Here is a 20,096-nt window from a genome sequence, read left to right as displayed (position 1 = left end):
CGACCACAAAATTCAAATCCTAGAACTAAAAGAAAGTTTTGACACAGCGTCAGTCAAGCCTTCACTGACGGTGGCAAACAAAATGAGAAGGTACGGTGCTGGTGGCAGGCCGATACACTATGGAAATCAGTGTGCACAGGCCTCCAAGAGCTACAGCCAGATCTGTCGCATGACTCAGCTGTCCCTGCGCAGATGCTGGAAGGACTACATACTGCTACAGAGACACCTGCTCATCTGTGCTCACTGCTGCTCTGTTCACAACGGCTAAGTTCTGGAATCGGGTCAGATGTCTACTGCAGAGACACCTGCTCATCTGTGCTCACTGCTGCTCATTCACAATGGCTAAGTTTTGGAATCGGGTCAGATGTCTACTACAGAGACACCTGCTCATCCGTCCTCACTGCTGCTCATTCACAATGGCTAAGTTCTGGAATCGGGTCAGATGTCTACCAGCTGACGACTGAATGATGAAAATGTGATACAGACACATAGTGGAGTTTTGTTCAGTTGTAAAGAAGAATGATGTCACGAAATGTGCAGTTAAATAGATGAAAATGAAAAAAAAATACATTAAGTGTTGCAAGCAGGCACAGAAAACCAAATGCTGCATATTCTTCTTCACATGTGGATTTTAACTTCGAATCTCTAATTTTGTGTTCACCTTGGAGTGTCTGTGGAAAGAGGTCACTCGGAGAGAGGAGCCTTGAGTGAGGGAAGGGGTAATGTAAGAGCAGAGGGTGGGAACAGTGGTTCTGGAAAAGCTTACACAAGGAAGGTGTGTGAAGAACCAAGATGAAGGGTGTATGAAAAACCTATATGGAAACTTACTATCTTGTAACCAAATCTAAAAACGTACTTATTACAAGACAGACTTTGAAGGGAGATTTTCTGTATGACTGGAAAAAGCTGTTCCCAGAAGCCAAGAGTTATTAAACAAAAACTCTAGTGTCAGGTATGGGATGTCTCTTTAAACCAGCTGGATGTGGAAGACCCAGAGGACCCAAAAATAATACAAGCCCTTGCTATCTCTCTTAGTTGTCCACCAGAACTAAACAATAAGATCTATTGCTGAAGATACTAGATACCCTGGATGCAGAATACACATAAATCTAGCAGAAACTGAGCAGAAAGAGTCCTCTCTGGTAGGCAGCTTCCACAGTCCTAGAAGGGACTGTGTATAAGGCTGTTGGGGGAGAAAAGGCACCAGTGATCTTACCCAGCTGTGACACGTACAGTCTCCTAGACCAACCTGCCCAGAGAGATGCGTCCACTTGTGCAATCATGGCACTACTGCTAGAACGGGTAGTGGCACTGCCGTTAGAACTGCCCTCTCTGGTTGGATCTGAGACTCACTCCATAGGAGGGAATCCATGCTGGTATTGTAAACCTGGTCAAAAACTCATGGCAAGGAAAGTCATGGGGGATGGGGGTTCTGAAAACTGTTGTTTAACAAATGAACGTAGCTTCAAGCTGCCTTCTAAATCTTTACCTTTATACTTATAAACATTATGCCTTGATCAGAGACCAGTGAACAATAGTGAAGTAGAGACTCGTGTCTGTAAAACATGATGAGAACAGCTGACTGACGAGGCCAAACTCTAAGTAAGATATTTATATGACTCCCTCAAAGGCTCAGGGAACACTGCAGAAGAAAGGGAGGAAAGAATGAAAGCAGGAAGGTAAAGAGGCTGAAAAATGTAATCTCTCCCGGACAAGGCACAGCCACTGCAATCATGAACTCACGCCCAGCTATGAATGCTGCACTGGGTCTGGACAAGAATGGGGCCATCAATAGTCAGACGAGGATGAAGTTCAGGGGGCCCCACCCTTCACTGCTGAACTGTTTGCTATTGGGAGCGGGTAAGCACTGCCTTCATTTGTGTGCCTGTTGACAGACAACCAGGCTCCTACGGACAGCTCCAATCCAATGACCACAGAAATGGCACTGGTTAAATTAGGTCACAAAACAACAACAACAACAACAAAAGATCAGGGAAAGGGAACAGCAGTGATGAGGGGCAGTTGATAAGAAATGGAGTTCATAAGAGAGGGAATGAGGACAGAGAAATCAGAATATGTGTATGAAATTGTCAAATAACAAAATATATTTTAAAACACCTTTTATTACTTATGGGTGTGATTGTTTTGCCTGTGTCCATACACCATGTGCTTGTCTTATGCCTGTGGAGTCCAGAAGAGGACATCAGATCTCCAGGAAGTAGAGTTATAGATGGTGTGAGCTGTCATGTGGGTGCTGGAAATTGAACCTGGGTCCAATTGAGCCAGTGCTCTTCACTGCTGAGCCACCTCTCCAGGCCCTCAAAATTAATATATTTTTTTTAAAGTAATGACATACCTATGATCAAATACTCACAACTGTAATAGAACTGGTGGGTTTTAGCCATGAATTTCTTGAGAACATTACCTGATAAAGTTCAATAAGCAAATAACAACTTTTGGATGCAGGGAAGAAGTTCAACTCTAAATCTTACACATTGAATATGGAACCATTTCCTTCTGTTTCTTTAAAATGTTAGCTAGAGAAATTAAAATATATTTACCACATTGCAGGCATTCTATAAATTTATTTTATAAGCAGACATATTTATAATTGAATAAATAACCCAATTCTATACTGTGACACCAACTGAGGACCTAAATCCCAATTGTCACTGTACTTACATTAGTTCAGTATTTTTACTTACCTGATATTTAGGCCAATAAAATTTGTCCACGTGAAAATATAATCTCCACCAAAGACCATTCCAATATAAGTTATTAATATATTCTAAAAGAAAATAGTAATATATTGTGTAAGTCTAACTGAGCTTTTGAAATCTACATGTGATTCAAGCACAAAATGTATAACACACAGCACCAACACAGGTCTACCTCTGTGTGCAGCAGGAGCGGGGTAAGGGGTCTCTAACACCAGCCTCTCCCCAGCTGTTTCTCCAAAGGATCAACACTCACAACATGGAGAACACTACACATCATCAAACTTGCTCTGCCTCCTGGTGTGACCAACATGATTGTTTTCTCCCGTTAGGCTAACTATTTTGACTTGTGAGGGGAGAGTAAAGAAGGTTGCTTAACTGCAAGGATTTTCCTTCTTTTAAAAATAAAAAGGAAGATGGAGACTTGACCAACACAGAATGTCTTTGGAGGACTTTTCCTTAATACCTTAAACACACACACAAATACACATGAAGTAAGGTCAGGCCGCTGCTAATTGAATTTAAAGTCCACTTGAGAGAAGGAAAATCTCACCACCCCTGCGCCCCAGACAAAGAACTAAAGGCAATAATATTCCCCAGGGATGAATCCACCAATTTGTTAACTAATATCAAGTAGTCAGTCCTGGGACATATATATATATATATATATAAAATATTAAGTAGACTGATAAGATTGTATTTATATATATATATTTATATATATATATATTAATATTAATATATTAATAATAGAATAATAGAGTCATTATTCTATTAGTTTGATAGGATGCAAGGTAGATGGAAGGAGTCTAGAGAAGAAAGGAAAATGTGAAAATGATATACTTTAATTTCAAAATACTTAAAAATAAAAGGCAAAGAATTATTTTTAATTCCCTTCTCTGACTTCCAAGTACAAATATGCTTTGGGTCCTTAATTAATTATTTGATGCTCCCTAATCTCTCCTTCCTTTCATGGAGTAAGTCAATCCCTATTTCCCCACCTCCTCCCCTTCTTAGTGAGTAAAGTGCCACGAGCTATAGATGTCACATTCTTAGTGCCTGGACTCTCTTAGATAAGCCTGTGAGACAAAATGGAGGCTGTGTGTTCAAGGCTAGGAGTGGAAGGTGAAGCTCGGTGGGAGAGCCAGTTTGATCCCCAGCATGGGGGTGGGTACAAAATACATTAAACCCAACTTTAAAATTGTCTTTATAAGGAAATGTTCTTTGGGAGGGCATTCAGAACCAATCAAGTCAAACTCTGATTCCAAGATGGGGAGCTCGAGATGTTCAGGAGTTTTAACCACTGCAGTTTCTCTAAAGGTCAATGCCCATTCCATTGAGGGCGCAGAGAGAAATCTAAAGATAGCTAAGCCCTCCCCCTCTGCATTCCCTTCCCTCACTGCTGACTGACAAGGGCATCGGAGTGGCAATTGCCTTCCTTTTCCAAAATGATCACAGATCCCCTCCCTTGGTATACTCTTCCAGAAAGCAAGCCCACATTCTGATGGCGGAGGAATCCAGGCATCTGGAGCGTTCCTAAAACTGAAGAACTAGAATCACTAAGTCTGATAAAAGAGGTCCCAGGTTTCGACGAGCATTAGCTCAATACTATAGTTAGTTTGGCTTTCGGCTTGAAGACGAATGATACTTCTCTAATAAAAGGGAACGGGAGGAAAGGCAGCACTGGAAATGCCAGGCACAACTTTTAAAAGCAGGCCATTTGAGGGCTGGCTCAGACAAAGGAAACGCCCCTGGATTTGCTTCTGGCAGGCTTCACCTCCCAAAGCGAGGCTAGAAGCACAGCTCTCACTGGTACAGAAGGGCTAGGGCTCCCACTCTGGCAGGAAGCTGTCTACTGCTCTTTCTTCTTCTGCAATAACTAATGTGTCTCCCTTTCCTACACTCCCCAGAGCTAAGCCATCTCCAAGTAAAGGCTATGCCGTTCTTAAGTTCTTATGAACTAGTTTAGAAATTACCACCACAAAGTGCCAAGCTAGTAAGTTGGCACACAGGAATCATAAAGCTATGAGACTTAAGGTTACTGCTAGAGTCTCTCTAACTTTACTTTATTATTATTGTATACATGATAGGGCTCGGACGCATGCAGTTAGAGGCCAGTTTCGTGGAGTCAGTTCTCTCCTTCCACTCTGACATGAATTCTAAGAAGCCATCTCAGGTCATCAGGCTCACACAGCAAGCACTTTTACCTACTGAGCCATCTTGTTGGCCGCATAGCCAAATTATAATTTAAAACAATTCAAAACAGTTTTTGCTTCTTTATTTTGGGAAGCATTCATCTCACAGAATGTAGATAGAGGACAACACAAGACTCAGTTTTCACCTTCCACCACGTGGGTTTTGGAGATTGTACCCAGGCTGTTCAGTGGCAAACATCTTTACCAACTAAGCCATCCCACTGCCCCCAGAGTTTTAAGTTAGAGGAACATTTTTAAATAAAGCAGATTCCAAAAAGAAACAGTATTGTTATTTCATCTCACCTTAATGCAGCCAACTATTGTTGTGGTAAGAGCAGAATTATACTGCGTGCAGAGCACTATAGAATACATCAAGATAAACCTAGGGCGGAGAAGAAAAGGTCTGTTACAGGCTAGAGCTTGCTTTCCCACAATCCCTCACAGGCGAGAGCTTGCTTTCCCACAATCTCTCACAGGCTAGAGTTTGCTTTCCCACAATCCTTCACAGGCTAGAGTTTGCTTTCCCATAATCCCTCCCAGGCTAGAGTTTGCTGTCCCATAATCCTTCCCAGACTAGAATCCTTCCCAGGCTATAGCATGCTGTCCTACATTCCTTCCCAGGCCAGAGTTTGTTTTCCCATAATCCTTCCCAGACTGGAGTTTGTTGTCCCACAATCCTTCCCAGGCTAGAATCCCTCCCAGGCTAGAATCCCTCCCAGGCTAGAGTTTACTGTCCCATAATCCTTCACCAGGAGAGCCTCCCAGCGCCAGCCATGCGGGCTCTGAGCAATAGAGACCTCTCTGTGCCTCATTCGCCGCAGCTTCAGATCTTTGAAACTGCACTCATGATAAACACGAGTCTATTTTCTGACATGGTGTTCTTCCTGCTACCAATACCATGCCCATCTCGTTTACAGTGACCAGGATTCCTTAGAGAATATCTTTCCTGCTAACTCATACAAGCCACACAGGATGCTCACGCTCAGAGGCCTTTGCCAGCTGGGTACTTGCCACTAGGATAAAATGACCCTAGGACAAGGATGAAGGCAAGATAGTTTCTCAACAGTGGAAGAATTTAAGAGGAGTGGCAGGTCTGGTGGACAAATACCCGACAGAATTTGTAGCGCCCAGATCACTGAGACTTCGGAACACTGTCACTGTGTGGATGTCCAGGCAGGAGGTACAACCAAATCGGCCAGCTAAGGAGAACACACCTGGAAGATGCAGAGACCCTCTTCCCTTCCACACAGAAGTCGGGTAGCCCTAAATCTAAATGCCACCACTGTCAACTACTAACCATGCAAACTTAAACTCTGAGTCTTCTTACTATAGGTGAGGGACAATGATTTCCATGAGACGTCAATGTTGAGGAAAATGAAACTATGCAGGTGGAAATATAATAGTTGTTATCAGACAGTGGGATGGTGGAAAAATATACATTTCATTTCTCCATCCATCTATGTGTGACTTGGGATCAGTTCAGCATATTCCCAGACCTAGAAGGTGACACACTCAGGAAACTGAACAAGACACTCAGAAACAAGGGAAAAGAACTTAAACAACTTCCTGAAGCCTGCTTCTCGAGGAAATGATCCGCTAGGAATGTATAAAGGCTTACCCCATGACACAGGAGAGGGTGAACTGCAGAAGGAACAAGGTGTCTGTCCAGCCCTCAAACTCCATCGCCTGCAACACACAATGAAGCACTGGATTATAGAAGAGGCCTTCCCAACAGCTCTGTCATCGCTGGAGTCCTTCTGTTCACCTGTCACCTCCCTGCTACATCACTCCAAATACTCAGAGTGGTACCCAGGAGGTTCAAATATTAGGGGAAGGAAAGGCCGTTTATTTCTAAAGGGAATGGTCCTCAGTAGATGGTCCCACACCCATGAGTACATGGGTAAGACAAATGGAACTTGGTCAGTTATTTCTTAAAAAATGGCAAGGAATATGAAGCGGAACTCTCCAGGTAGACTGGAGAGGTGAATCAAAGGTTAAGAACACTGTTGGGTTTGGTGCTTGTTTGTTTTAAGACAAAATGTAAAGAACCCAAAAAAGAAGACAGGATCATCTTCCACCAGAGGAGGGATAAGTCAAGGTGAAAAACATTTCACCTTTTATCTCTCCGCCAACCCGTTCAGCTTCAACGCTTCCTGAATCCAACTAAACCCCAGTTTCTGGTTCCCACAAAACGAGGCCCTTCCTGTTCACAAAACACAAGATGGAGTTTCATCTTGGTGAGTCTGGGCCTGGAATGCCCTCTCCGTCCACACCGAGTCTTGTTCAGTGAGCAGGCTAAACTCAAGGCTCCTTCATGTGGCAGCGCTGATGAGGCAGTTCAGTAGTGCCTCAGGACTTCCTCCCCTCCGTGGTCCTATCCCTCAGCTGTCTTTCTGCACCGTGTCCTCAGGGATGAGTTGCCATCGGAAGGCCCACTTTTCACCTAATCATATTCCTAGCTCAGCTGTAATTCAGCTGATTCATGATTTTTCTTTTGGAGGTATATCTTATAAAAATAAAAACACCAACTTGAAGTAATAATAAAAATAATAATCAACAAATATAAAGTGCATAATCATTATTACAGTCAAGATAAGGACAACACTACACCCAACCCAAACGCCCCTGCTCGTCATAGTCGAATACCTCCCTTATTCTAGCCCTGAAGACCCCGGAAGTACTTCTCCAGTAGAACAGGGCTAGAGACCCCTGAAGTTTTTCTCCAGTAGAACAGGGCTGGAGACCTCTGAAGTGTTTCTCTAGCAGAACATGCCTGGCAGAAATGACGACACTCTCAACCTGACTATCAGATGATTGAAACAAAGGGTCCAAAGAAATGGAAATCTCCCCCAATAATCTCATGCCGGTTCTGATTCCCAGCATCTCCAAGGCAGCCCATAACCATCTGTAACTCTAGACCCCAGCAATCCAATGCCATCTTCTGGCTGGAGTTCAATACTACTAGGACAGCCTTGCTGTCCAACAACTTCAGGTAGAGCAATTACGTAGAATAAGCTCTTCTGAGTCTTCCTCCTTGCTTTGTCATACCACTGTCATCTGGGTCCTGCGAACACTGTCATGCACTCACTTGTACAATCAGCCATGACAGCATCCTGCTCTGAGTCTGTACACGGTCTGCAGAGTCACTACTCAACAGACTTCCTTTGGCATTGTTCCCACATAATTTATTCTTAAAAATAAAGTTGAATCTCTGAACAACACTTGTGGCCACATTTTCATTTATCTTATATAAAACCTGGAACGTGAGATTGATGGTTCTTTTAATGAGCTTATCTTTATTTTATAAGAAACTGCCAAACTATGTTCCATATTGTGGAGGGCCGGACCACTTTCTCCATTGCTTCTAGGAACAAAGGTAGAGATTGACCTCTGACCCCAAGGTGTGGCGGTACACGCCTTTAGTCCTGATGCCTGGGCGGCAGAGGCAGATTGACCTCTGTGACCTCAAGGCGTGGTAGTACACGCCTTTGGCCCCTATGCCTGGGAAGCAGAGACAGGCAGATCTCTGTGAGTTCAAGGTGATGTAGCACAGGCCTTTAATCCCAGCGCACGTGCTTGGTAACTCTCTACCGCTGCGTCCCTGCCTACTCCCGAGGCATCATCTGGGATAATGGGCAGCGGACCAATCCAAGAGTGACACGTCAGAAGCGAGGACTGTTTCCTTTATAAGGGCTGGGTTCCCCTCATTCGGGGTCTCCGCCATGTAAGCTTATGCTCTCCCTCTCAAGACGCATAAAGCTTTACTGCAGAAGAATCCTAAGTGTCCCGCGTCGTTCTTGCGGGCGAGACGGTAGCGCGGGACACCACATTAGCTACACAATTTTAGGTTCTCACTAGCACCATTTGAGGTTCTCGCTGCTCTGCATTCTGACCCACTTAGAACTATTTTGAGTCGATCTACCAAGCAGTAAGTGGTCTCCTGTAATCTCATTCTGTATTTCTCTATTGACTAACAAGTGAGTATTTTCATGTGCTTACATAATATTAATACTTCTTTTATGAAACATCTGCCCAGATTTTTGTGAGACATACATACCTGAGTGTATAGTTGTACAAGGCTGTATGTGTGCATGCAACCATGCAGAGGCCAGACCAAGTCCTCAGATGCCACACTCTCATTCCCTATCTAATTGCTCTGAAACAGGGTCTCTCACTGAGCCATGGACGCTCCATTTTGCCTAGGCTGCCTAGTCAGTGAATTACACCTGTCTCCATTCGCTAATGCTGGGGCTATCATATACATAGCCTTCCCTGGTCTTTTTGTTTTGTTTTGCTTTTTTTTTTTTTTAATCTGGATGTTGGGGATCCAAACTCAGGTTCTCATGCTTGCAGAACACACATTCTTACCCACTGAGCCATCTCCCCAGCTTGTCCATAAATTAAATTTACTTATTTGGGGGAAGAGAATGTGCATGCCATGTGTTGGGGGTCAGAGAAAACTTTAGAAAAGTTGGTTTTTTACTTCCACTATGTTGATTCCAAAGATCCAACTCAGGTCATCAGGCTTGTTGGCAAGTACTTTTACCCTCTAATTCATCTCTCCGCCCCTTCAAAATCTTGTCTTTCAATGACTGAGTTCTACAAGCTTTTAGGTACAGTCTTAGTAAATGCCCTTAATTATACACAAGTCCCACACGAGCACAGGAGCCACCTGTCAGTGAGAAAATAACTGGCATCATGTTCCTGAGTCCGTCCCTTCCTATCTGTGGCTGTGCACTTCTGACACCTTGGGGCAGTATGCTAAGGGTGGTTTATCCATGTTTGCCATTGATGAAAGCAAACCAATCCAGCCACTGGCTGATATTTATGAAGGTGGGAGTGCTTCAGCACAAATCATGCTATTTAAATCCCACAATAATTATGTGAGATAGAAAATCAAGGTCTTATTATTCCCAGAAGACAACACTTGACTAACAGCAGGTCAGAGAGCTAATATATAGGCCTGAGGTTGCATAGTCTAAGCTTTAAGACTCTCTTTTTATGGAACACTAGATTTTATTCCAGTAATGAATATTCAAAAGGAGACACACAATTCTTCTGGGATCTCTGCCTCCTTCCCTACGTATTTGGCTCGCCTCTGGAGAAAGTCAGCCTACTGGATTCTGACTTTAGCACAGGAATAGATTTTTGGCTCTAACGACGCAAGCAGCAGGCACTTGAAAACACAGCTGTAGGATAAATATGATCCCACCAGAGCCTACAACACACACCGGCTGCTTCTGTGCCACAAGAGGGCATCAAAATAAGAAAAGCAGTAAAAGCTACTCCTTATTACACGTCTTAACTATGCACCAAACTCAGCAAGGTCAAGCACACAGCTATCCTGCAGAGGTGTGTGTCCTGCCCTATAGCCTGGTCATCCCACCTACACTGAGCAAGAAAGAACGCCAGGGAAGCGCTAAGAGACTGGAAAGGGAAGAAGCAAGCCTTAAAGGGCTACTCTGCATTTCCTGCTGGTTTAAAGTCTTCTGTTTCATTCTCTCCGTACGACCTCTCAAAAGGCAGCTGGAGTGGACCTTTTCTACCTTGGTAGTACAGTGGAGGCACACAGAAGTCACATGACTTTTCCAAAGATAATTGCAGAGTAAGAAGGGGGCGGGACTGGGGATTGAGCCCGGGATCGCATGGTTACTAGACAAGTGCTTCTCCACTGAGGTACACTCCAGCCTGAACAGTTTTAGCTTGTTGTTCTGGTAAGAGTTGCTAGATAGAGCAAGGGGAAGAAAAGGATAGGCTGCTCTCCTAGTGGTATATGTGAGGACAGTGGGGGAGAGTCAGCACAAGTGACCTGAGAAATTCCAGCCTTAGGGACCTCCATCTAGATAAAGATCCTATAAACAAGAGAAAAGAAAACAGAGTTTCTGAATGAGGATGGAGTGCAGTTAGTGTTTGCTCCATACTGTCTGGAGACTAGCTGTCACAGCAGTGCTTTTAGTTTTGAATGAGTGCGTTTATAAAGTACAGCAAGCAAAAGGAGAAGGATAAATAGTGGGTCGCAGAGAGAAGAAGCTAAGAAAGCAAAACACTGAATCAGATGTGTACAATGTCCAGCAGAAACAAACACCCAGCAGAAACACAAGTGACAGCATCACATTGAGGGTGTACAAACACCCAGCAGAAACTGACCGGGGAGGCTGGGGCAGGCAGCTGGAGTCCTGATTGAGCTTTTCTACTGGGATGTGTTACAGTCTAGGGTCTTGATCAGGCTCATTTTCTCTGCCAATTAAAGAATTAAAAGGTGAAAAACAAAACAAACAAACAAAACAAAACCTTCAAGTGTAGCAAGTAGCAGTGGGAGAAACCTCAGCTGCAGCAGACAGCATCAGTGGGTGAAGAAGGCTTTGTGAGGTGGAGGGAACACAGCAAAGCTCACAGAGAGAAAGACCCTCTACAAAACAGGGAGATCCATCTTGAGACTGGAGTTTTTAAGGCTCTTTGAGCTGTCTTTTTTCATTGGTTTAGGGTTGGTCAGTTTGAACAAAGGCAGGGTGACTGACAGGCCCACAGCTTTGGCAGAAACATGGCCGGATCCAGACTTAAATGGTTCAACTGTCCATCACCAGAGGGCCAGACTGGTAGAGAAAAAAAAAAGCCAGACGGGACTTTGTTTTATGCTGCCAGGTCAGCCATCTTGGAGAGGAAGAAGCCAGCCATCTTGGAAGTTCGCCATCTTTATTACCTAATTATGGCCCCTTTCCCTATATATCAAAAGGCAAAGGGCAAACATACTGGGCACTTCTGGAAATCAGGTACACTTGGTTTGAATAATTTCTAGTTAAATAAAAATACTTGATAACTTTGGTTTGTTAGGTTAATTAAACTGTTGGGGAAAAGCCAAGCATCTGTGAAGGCTGCACTGACGAGCTCACCGCGATATGACGGTCTGCACAAGGTGACACCAACAAGAGCAGAGCACTGATTTAAAGGGGTAGGGGCAGTGGAAAGAGGACATGCTAAGGAGCCATTCACGGAGAGGGAGGGGAGCAGAGGATAGACACGATCAACATACACTGTGTGCAGTATAAAACTGTCACAGAGCAAACAGAACATATAAATAAGCATCATGTATTTAAGCAAGAATTGTGAGCATGATACCATGTCCCTTTGAAAACTACGAAGAAAAAAGCTTGAGTCCTTACCCAGAAGTAAACTGCCAGGAACCTTGTCAAGACAAAGGATAATGGCAGTGCAAATGATCTCCACAGTTCTCTCCCTGTCTTAGGAAAGTGAGGCCAAGGGTGGTGTCCTGGCTACCCACCTACTCCACACCACACTCGACCATCTGCCACAAGCTCCCTCCCTCTTCTCCTGCCTTAGATGGGAAATGGAGCCTGCCCTCGGGCTCTAACACCTGTATACTTATGTGTGGTAGGAAAACTCGACCCACCTCACCTACTGAGTCACGGCTCCTATTTTTAAAAAGCACAGCCACCAAGACAAGAATAGGTAGAGAACATGCAAGCTGAGAAAGACACACCCATACGTATGTGAAGAATCTCTGATCCAACGCATTTGTTTTACAAGGAGAACATCAAAGCCTAGAAATAAAAGATTTGTCTCTACGAGAGAAAATACTACAGGATCTCAAAAAAAAAAAAAAAAAAAAAAACCAAAAAACAAAAATCAACCTCTTTGGTCCACAGAGAGAGCCTGAAAAGTTCAGTAATTCAAATAGGATAAGTGAGGATCCTAGAAGGCTTCATTACTTATTGATGAAGTAATGGAAGTAATGGTTAGTAATTACTTAGACCTGGACAGCAACTTTCCTTCAACTCCTCTGAGCAGCACTCAAGCAACAACACAATGAAGACACCATACAATACACAGGCTACGGCAGTGGACACCATACAACACACGGGCTACGGCAGTGGACACCATACAACACACGGGCTACGGCAGTGGACACCATACAACACACGGGCTACGGCAGTGGACACCATACAACACACGGGCTACGGCAGTGGACACCATACAACACACGGGCTACGGCAGTGGACACCATGCAATGCATGGTTACAAGTGCCTTGTGAGGCCACAGCAGGGGTCTGTTCTTCCACAGGTACCTGAGAACATCCAGCTGAGAGTGCTGCCAGCAAGCCAAGCCCAGCACTTGCCGTTCTCAATGCTGGCTTTGTGCTGCAGCATTCCCTTTGGGAGGCAGCGGCTCAGAGCATAACCACTTCTATCCTGACACTCGGAGCGTAGACACATCTATCCTGATGCTTTATAAAATCGCTAGTCAAATGATAGCGATTTATTTTTTAATAAACAGGAAGGTGATTTCTGTATAACACAAAGGGTCTCATATAGTCCAGGCTAGTCTTAAATTCACTGTGTGGCCAAGGATGATCTTGAACTCCTGGTACTCCTGCTTCCACAGAGGCTAGTCTTTGGGGAATTTGGTTGGTTGATTATTGACTAGTTGGCTGGTTCTGAGACAGTCTCACACTGCTGGCAAGGCTGGCCATAAACTCAGCCCCATCCTCCTGTCTCAGCCTCCCAAGTTCTGAGACTACAGGTAAAAACCAAGACTGACTATGTTTTGTTTTTTTGTTGTTGTTTTGTGCTTTAAGAGTATTTTGTAAGATGCATCTTTTCTAAATCTAAGTATATCGATCCTTTCCTTTCTAGTACCCCAAGATTTTGCAAATAAGAAAGGAGAAGGAGGGAGAAAGGGGAGGAACACATAGCCTTGTACAACTATGTGTTCCCTTGGATGAGTTTTTGGTTGGATTCTGTCTTGTAATTTATATGGGTGTCTGAGCCTACAATTCTTACTTAAATTCCATGCCTGCAGTATCATGGGTTGTGTCCACTCCTGTCTCTATGGGAACTGGCCTTCCAGAGCCCTCTCCCTAGATTCCTGGTAAGAAAAGCAAGTCTCCCTGCCTGATTGGACTTCGCTTCCTGATCTTATTATTGAGTAATAAGAATAATTTGGTTTGTTCTACCTGCCCTAATTATTTTTAAATTTAAAATGCATCACAGAATACATGTTTTTTTTTTACAGTTCAATTTATAAAGTATATTTTTAAAGTACTTCTGCATGGTTCCACAATAGAAAAAATATACTTACCCTGTTCTCACACACACACACACACACACACACATCACAAGTTTTTGGTTACTTTATTGGTTTCTATTTTTCCTGCGTTTCTTTATTTAAATGGCTGAAGAAAATGTGACCAACCCTGTACTGTGTGGCTCTGGAGTCTAATGGTGAGAGCAGTTAACAGTCCTGACTATCTCAGACACTGGGCTCACACTAGTTAACACGAGCCTAGTGTCCACATCAGTGTGTCTTTTGCTCCAGAAAGGGTCCTACCTAGAGAGTGTTTTATCTGCCTAACTCATTTCCCTTGCGACAAGGCAGAGGGAGAGCACAGAGGGGACTCAAAGTCAAGCAATGAAAAACAATGGGGCCAGAGGCTGTCAGTCCTCACATTTCTCTGTGAGGGCACTGACTGGTCTTGGAACAGAGAGACGGGTTCTCTTTGGCCCTGGTTTCCTTGTTCAGGAAAAGTAGAGTTTCCCCAGGTCTCTGTCCATCTTCTGACTATGGATCTGCTCCTGCAGCCAGCCCGGGTTCACGGTGAGTTCTACCTGGAATGCACCTTCAGGTGTCCCCCCCCCGCCCCGCCACCTCAGTAAGGGCTCCCTTACTTTTCCTGACTTTTACTACTTCAGACAGTGCTAAGGTCCTCACAGCTCTAAACCTGCTTTTGCTTCTGCCAAGGTTACTCTCTAGAGACATATAAACTATTTCTCAGTTCATTTATTTAAGAGTCTGCTCAGGTGAGCCTTACGAAATTATTTTCCCTAGCCACCATTTTCAAAATAGCATGGCCCCCTCATCTCTCTTTGATAGGTTTCTCTTCACAGCTCTTCCCACGTGACTCTGTACCAGATGTTTCACCTACCGGAATCAGCGTCCACTCAGGCAGGCACATGGTCTTTCTTTTCACAACACATGAGCACTTAATCGTCATGGAAGAGAAACACTATGGCTGTGAACAAGTAAGGGGACGACATGGTGTGGACTCTGCTCCAGTGTTACTGTCACCAGCACTGAACTGCTTCTTGCACTGTCCTGTAAGAAGGTCCTCGTGGAAGTTCCAAACGGAACAGAAATACATCAGGTGCAGCAGATGGCTGGGAGAGTCACACGCAGTCAGGCACAGAAGCCAGAGCACGGCAGGCATCAGAGAGGTTCTATTCTAAACACCACCACTGTGCATCCTTGAGAATTCCCCTAACTTCTGCAAACTGGATAACAACCCTCCTCAGGGTACATAACAAGGATCAAGGAAACTTATTTATGAAGCATCCTGTCAGGTACAATGCATCATATCCTACAGGTAAAGTATGGTTTCTAGTCAGAAGAAGGCTTCAACAGTTCATTTGCAAACAGCCTTAAAGATAAAGTGTCATAAGCATGAATACACACACACACACACACACACACACACACACACACACACTTATTCACACACACATATGGAAAGTACACCCACAAAAGAAACAAGCTAAAAATAAGCCCAACTTACTAAACACCTAAAATCTGCCATATATCCCAGACTTTATTGTGGACTCCCTTAAACAAGGCTTCAGACAAATGTGATGAACAACATGACAGTCAATGTCTTGTAGTATACTTTGGGTCCTCAGGATGCCTTATCATCTTGGCTCTGCCTACCAATCTGTTCTAAGTTACTGCTCTGATCATGTCTCTAAAATAAGTCTCCAAGCAGGTGAGCATTTCCTGTTGCATTTGGTGGGTAAGACAACCAAGAACTAGGCAGGTGTGGTTTCACACACCCATAACCCCAGTACTTAGGAGGCAGAGGCACGAGTTCTAGGTCATCTAGGCCTGCATATCAAGATAAGAGGAGGTGGCTGTTGAGGGAGGAAGGCTAAGAACTAGCTTTACCTGAGTAGTACATACTGCTATTCAGCTCACATCTGAACACAAACGAGACTTTCTGACAGCCACACACATTGGTTCTAGATCCTATACCACCTCAGATTCATACCAGATACCTTTCCTGTGTGGTAAATCCTAAGCTAGATTTCTTACATGTTTCAAGAGACATTGACACAGAACTCTTTTAACAGAGGAAAGATGCTCAGAAAAAAAAATGATATAGTGACTTGTCTCAAAGATACATGGGAATGTAAGAACTCAAAGTTAGGATGATGTCCTAAGCTTCAAATTTAATTCACACCACAACACCATTACTTGCACCATCCATGTTCGTCTTTTATTTATAGCTGACTGTGCATGGAACAATCTACCCTTAACCCTAACAAAAAGACAGGATTAACCTACTTCCATCCCAAGAATCCTCCCCACGCTGCTCCCCGAGAACCTATACCAGTGTATAGTTCTGCTGTGAGTGGGTCTGCTCCCCAGAAGGAGTACATGCTCTTCAAAGGTAAGGACATCACTGAGTCCATCCTCTTCTCTCTTGCTATCTGAGTCCAACACAATGAGACATGTAACGCTTAACTATATGACAATATCGGAACAAGAATAGCTGGAAAGCAGAGGGTTGTACAGAAAACAGCATGCCCAGTGTCTATACTCCAACAAATGTTTCATGAGAGCTGTATTAATTAATAGTAAAAGTGAAACTAAACAAACACGAAATGCAAAACACAAAGGTCTAACTGCAAAGCAGTGGGTTTCACCTTTACACTCAACTTTATCATCACAATTTGAAAATCTTGAGGTGAAATGATGCTCATCAAAATCAGTGTTCTAATATATGTGCTCTGATCTGTATTTGACAGAGTCATTAGAAAAATAAAACAGAAAAAAGAATGTACTGCCCTGACTAAGACAGGAGAGGAGAGAAAAACAGATCGAGTCCTCCTGTAGATGGTAAGGTGACTGTTCATCTTACAAGTAAACATGCTTAGCCATATTAGAACATTCAAATTTCATGCACACTACTGAACCTTGATTTATGTGTTTCTTTGTTTCTGTTTTTTTTGTTTTGTTTTGTTTTGTTTGTTTGTTTGTTTGGTTTTTCCTTGTTATAGAGACAGAGTTTCTCTGTATAGGACCAGCTGTCCTGGAACTGGCTCTATAGACCAGGCTGATCTCGAACTCAGAGATTTGTCTGCCTCTGCCTCCTGAGTCCTGGACTTAAAGTGCTACTGAACTTTGGAACACACAGAAATTATGTCATGACCTCTATACAAATTGTCATCATTTTGGAATGAAGATATACCTCCTTTGACTAATAGCTCCTAATAGCTACAAGGTGTTTGTCAACACCTCGTGGAAATCACATCTTTGCTAAGTCCTTAGAGTACACAAGCATGTTAATCCTTACAGCTGTCTCAAGTACACACTGGCCTTGAGACTGGCACCATCTGTCCTGTCCTGAGCACCCATCATCTTTGTTCTAAATCTGCTTCAGAGCCTGCTAGAAGGAAGCAGACCTTTATAGACCAGGCCTTCAGAAAGAACTTAAATGTCAACAGTGTGACTTTAGGCAAGTTTTTTTTTAATGTCCTGAACTTCTTTTCACATTAACAAAACTGGGATAATCTAAGCTTTCTACAGCTATTAAGAAAGTTGGACTATAGTTCATGTAAGTGACCAGTACATAATAAGGATTCAGGAAATGTTCGTTTCTCATCCCATTTTTTTTCAAAGCCACAGAATAGTTATTTAACACCATTAGTCAAAGCAACAGCAATTTCTACTCTGCCACCATGTTTAGGCTTGCCAGTAGCCAGGCCACAGCTCATTAAAACATCTATTCATATACAGCTCTTTAAAAGATTGCTCTTTAAAAAAAGTTTCATAGGTACCAAAATTCTGTCTCAGCTTCAAGAATTTATGAGTAGTATTTCACAATCTTCTGTTCAAGTTTCCATTGATACATGGTCTGATGCTCGAAGAAAGCATAGCCAACATATTTATTCTGAAGCCGAGGTTCAAGAAACAGAATTCTGGGACAGATATTATTGGCAGAATTTTGCATTTCCATTTGGTTTGCAAAATTTTGTGATTTCTAACAATATAATAACAGTTTTTCTATACATATGTGCATATTCTACAGAAAAACTCTCTAGGATTGATTTTGTTATTCTATTTGGGGTTTATTTAAGCACATTTTGCATAAAATTGGTAAACTATTATATGAGTTGCTCTTTATCTGGTCATGGCACCATGCAATATCAAGTACCTCCTAATGGCGATGGGAAACCAAGGTAGGATTTAAGCAAGAAAAATTCCTGTCAAAGAAACAGAACTCTTGACTCTCAAAGAAATTTAATACTTCAGAACATTTTATTTTTCAGGGACAGTTTGCATTCATTCCTATTTTACAGATTAATGAAAATGTAAACATTCCTCCCTCCAAGTCTCAGGAAATAGCATGAAGGAGGGGTAGATAAAATCTAAGAGCTAGAGGGTGGGGAGGAATGCTGTGAAGCTCTTCTAGACATATGGCCATTGTGACAATCAGCACAGCAGCTGTGGCTACCTATTCCAATCTGCACATAAGCAGGCCCTTCAACAGTCCATCATGAATGAGGGAGGAGTTGACAAAGTCTCACCTCTTCCTGAGAACCCGTAGTTAAGAGCTACAGGAAGGAAGGCATTTTCTTCAGAAGTGTAGCCATAGAGTAATTACCCAATAAATAACCCCTAACCCATGTTCCTACAAGAACACCTAATTATTCTCAATGGAACATGAACAAATACACACACACACACACACACACACAAGCAGGGGTTCAAAAGAAGGGGTTAGGCAGGTATGGGAGAGGGAATAATAGAGGATAATGGAAAGGTGTATATGATCAAAACATGTTATACATGTACAAAATCAATTAATCAACAATGTTTTTCATGCAAACTTTTCTTTCTCTGTCCTGGCACAGAGACCTATTCTGAGCCATCTTAATATTTAAAATGTTTATGCCAAGAAGGCAGGCTAGCATGATATCAGTACACTAGAGATCTACAGGGTAAATTCTCAGTTTGTGGTCACTTAATAAGCACATCTCTTTCTAACAACCCAAAAGTTTATCTTTTGATCATAAACCGTAAATAAATAGCCCGTAATTACAAAGTCCTACCTTTTGTACATCTCCTGTGAAATAGGCAATGGCCAGGGTGGGAAGGATCATGAACAGCGCATTGTAATAGAGCAGACCGTACTTCCCCAGCTCCTAGGTAGTAAACAGTCAGTTATTCAGTTGGTTCCAGCAGTTAGGTATCTTTACACACATAGACTACTAATCCAGTTACACATGTATATTATGTTGGATGGTTTTTAAAGTTAAAAAGCATCTTAATTTGAATAATCACATTCAAACCTGACCCAGGTCTTACTGTCATAGGACTCAAGCTGGCTGGCCCATGATTACAAGCAGTCTCGAAGTTATAGTTCTGATTTACTAAAACCCATGTGACTATACTGACCCTAGGTTAAACCAAATAACGGACAAGTCACTGAAAAGCTGTGCCTCTTTGTGTAGTACCAAGAAAAGTTCAACAGTGAGACTATACAGCCTTCCACAACAGGAGCCCATGACCCAGAACGTGAACTAGCCTGGATCAGAGGGTGTCCAGGATGCACAAATACAGGTGCACCAACAATATACCTGACAAGTGACAAGATACAAATACCCACTCCCTCATGGCTCCCTTCACATTCTGACGATTCTGAATGTCATTCTCCCTTAAGACACTGCAAGTGTATCAGATGCCACTCCACTGTACAGGACAGCCTTGAACTCACAATTGTCTTAGATCAGCCTTCCAAGTGCTGGGGTTACAAAGCTGCTAACACAGTCAGACTCCATAAGGGTTTTTTGTTTTTTGAGACAGAGTCTCATAAATCTCATATATCTGTTGTGGGATATTTTGATCACATTCCTGAGACTGCCATTAAAGTTTAGTTTGAATCAGAAGGTGGAACTAGCTACTCGCTGACCAAAATTAGCCAAAGAGGTTTCTCAGAGGACCTAGAGACACAGGAAGTGGTAGGTTGGGGCTTAGAAAGATCCTAGACTCTTTTAGATAGTGGAAGGAGAGAGGGAGGAAGTCAATGATCGCTTCACCACTTCTCGGAACATTCAGGTTCTTACCCCTATATCTAACTGCTAAATTTTTATTGATAAAGAATAATTAGATAAA

The 20,096-nt window shown here is 43.0% G+C and overlaps 1 protein-coding gene across 1 annotated transcript in view; it reads right to left on the bottom strand.

Moving 5' to 3' along the window:
• Slc35d1 (solute carrier family 35 member D1) overlaps positions 1-20,096 on the bottom strand; it is a 41,697-nt gene that overhangs the window by 10,829 nt on the left and 10,772 nt on the right. The window contains exons 8-11 of the mRNA XM_085686335.2: positions 19,034-19,126; positions 6,531-6,598; positions 5,216-5,294; positions 2,706-2,788 (exon numbers count right to left, since the gene is read on the bottom strand). Coding sequence (XP_085542461.2) covers positions 2,706-2,788; positions 5,216-5,294; positions 6,531-6,598; positions 19,034-19,126 — 323 coding nt within the window. The remainder of the gene's footprint in view (positions 1-2,705; positions 2,789-5,215; positions 5,295-6,530; positions 6,599-19,033; positions 19,127-20,096) is intronic.

Source organism: Myodes glareolus, chromosome 3, assembly GCF_982192425.1.
Source record: "Myodes glareolus chromosome 3, mMyoGla1.1, whole genome shotgun sequence".
Lineage (NCBI taxonomy): Eukaryota > Metazoa > Chordata > Mammalia > Rodentia > Cricetidae > Myodes > Myodes glareolus.
The sequence above is the reverse complement of the archived record's forward strand: the minus strand, read 5'-3'. Positions and strand labels throughout refer to the sequence as shown.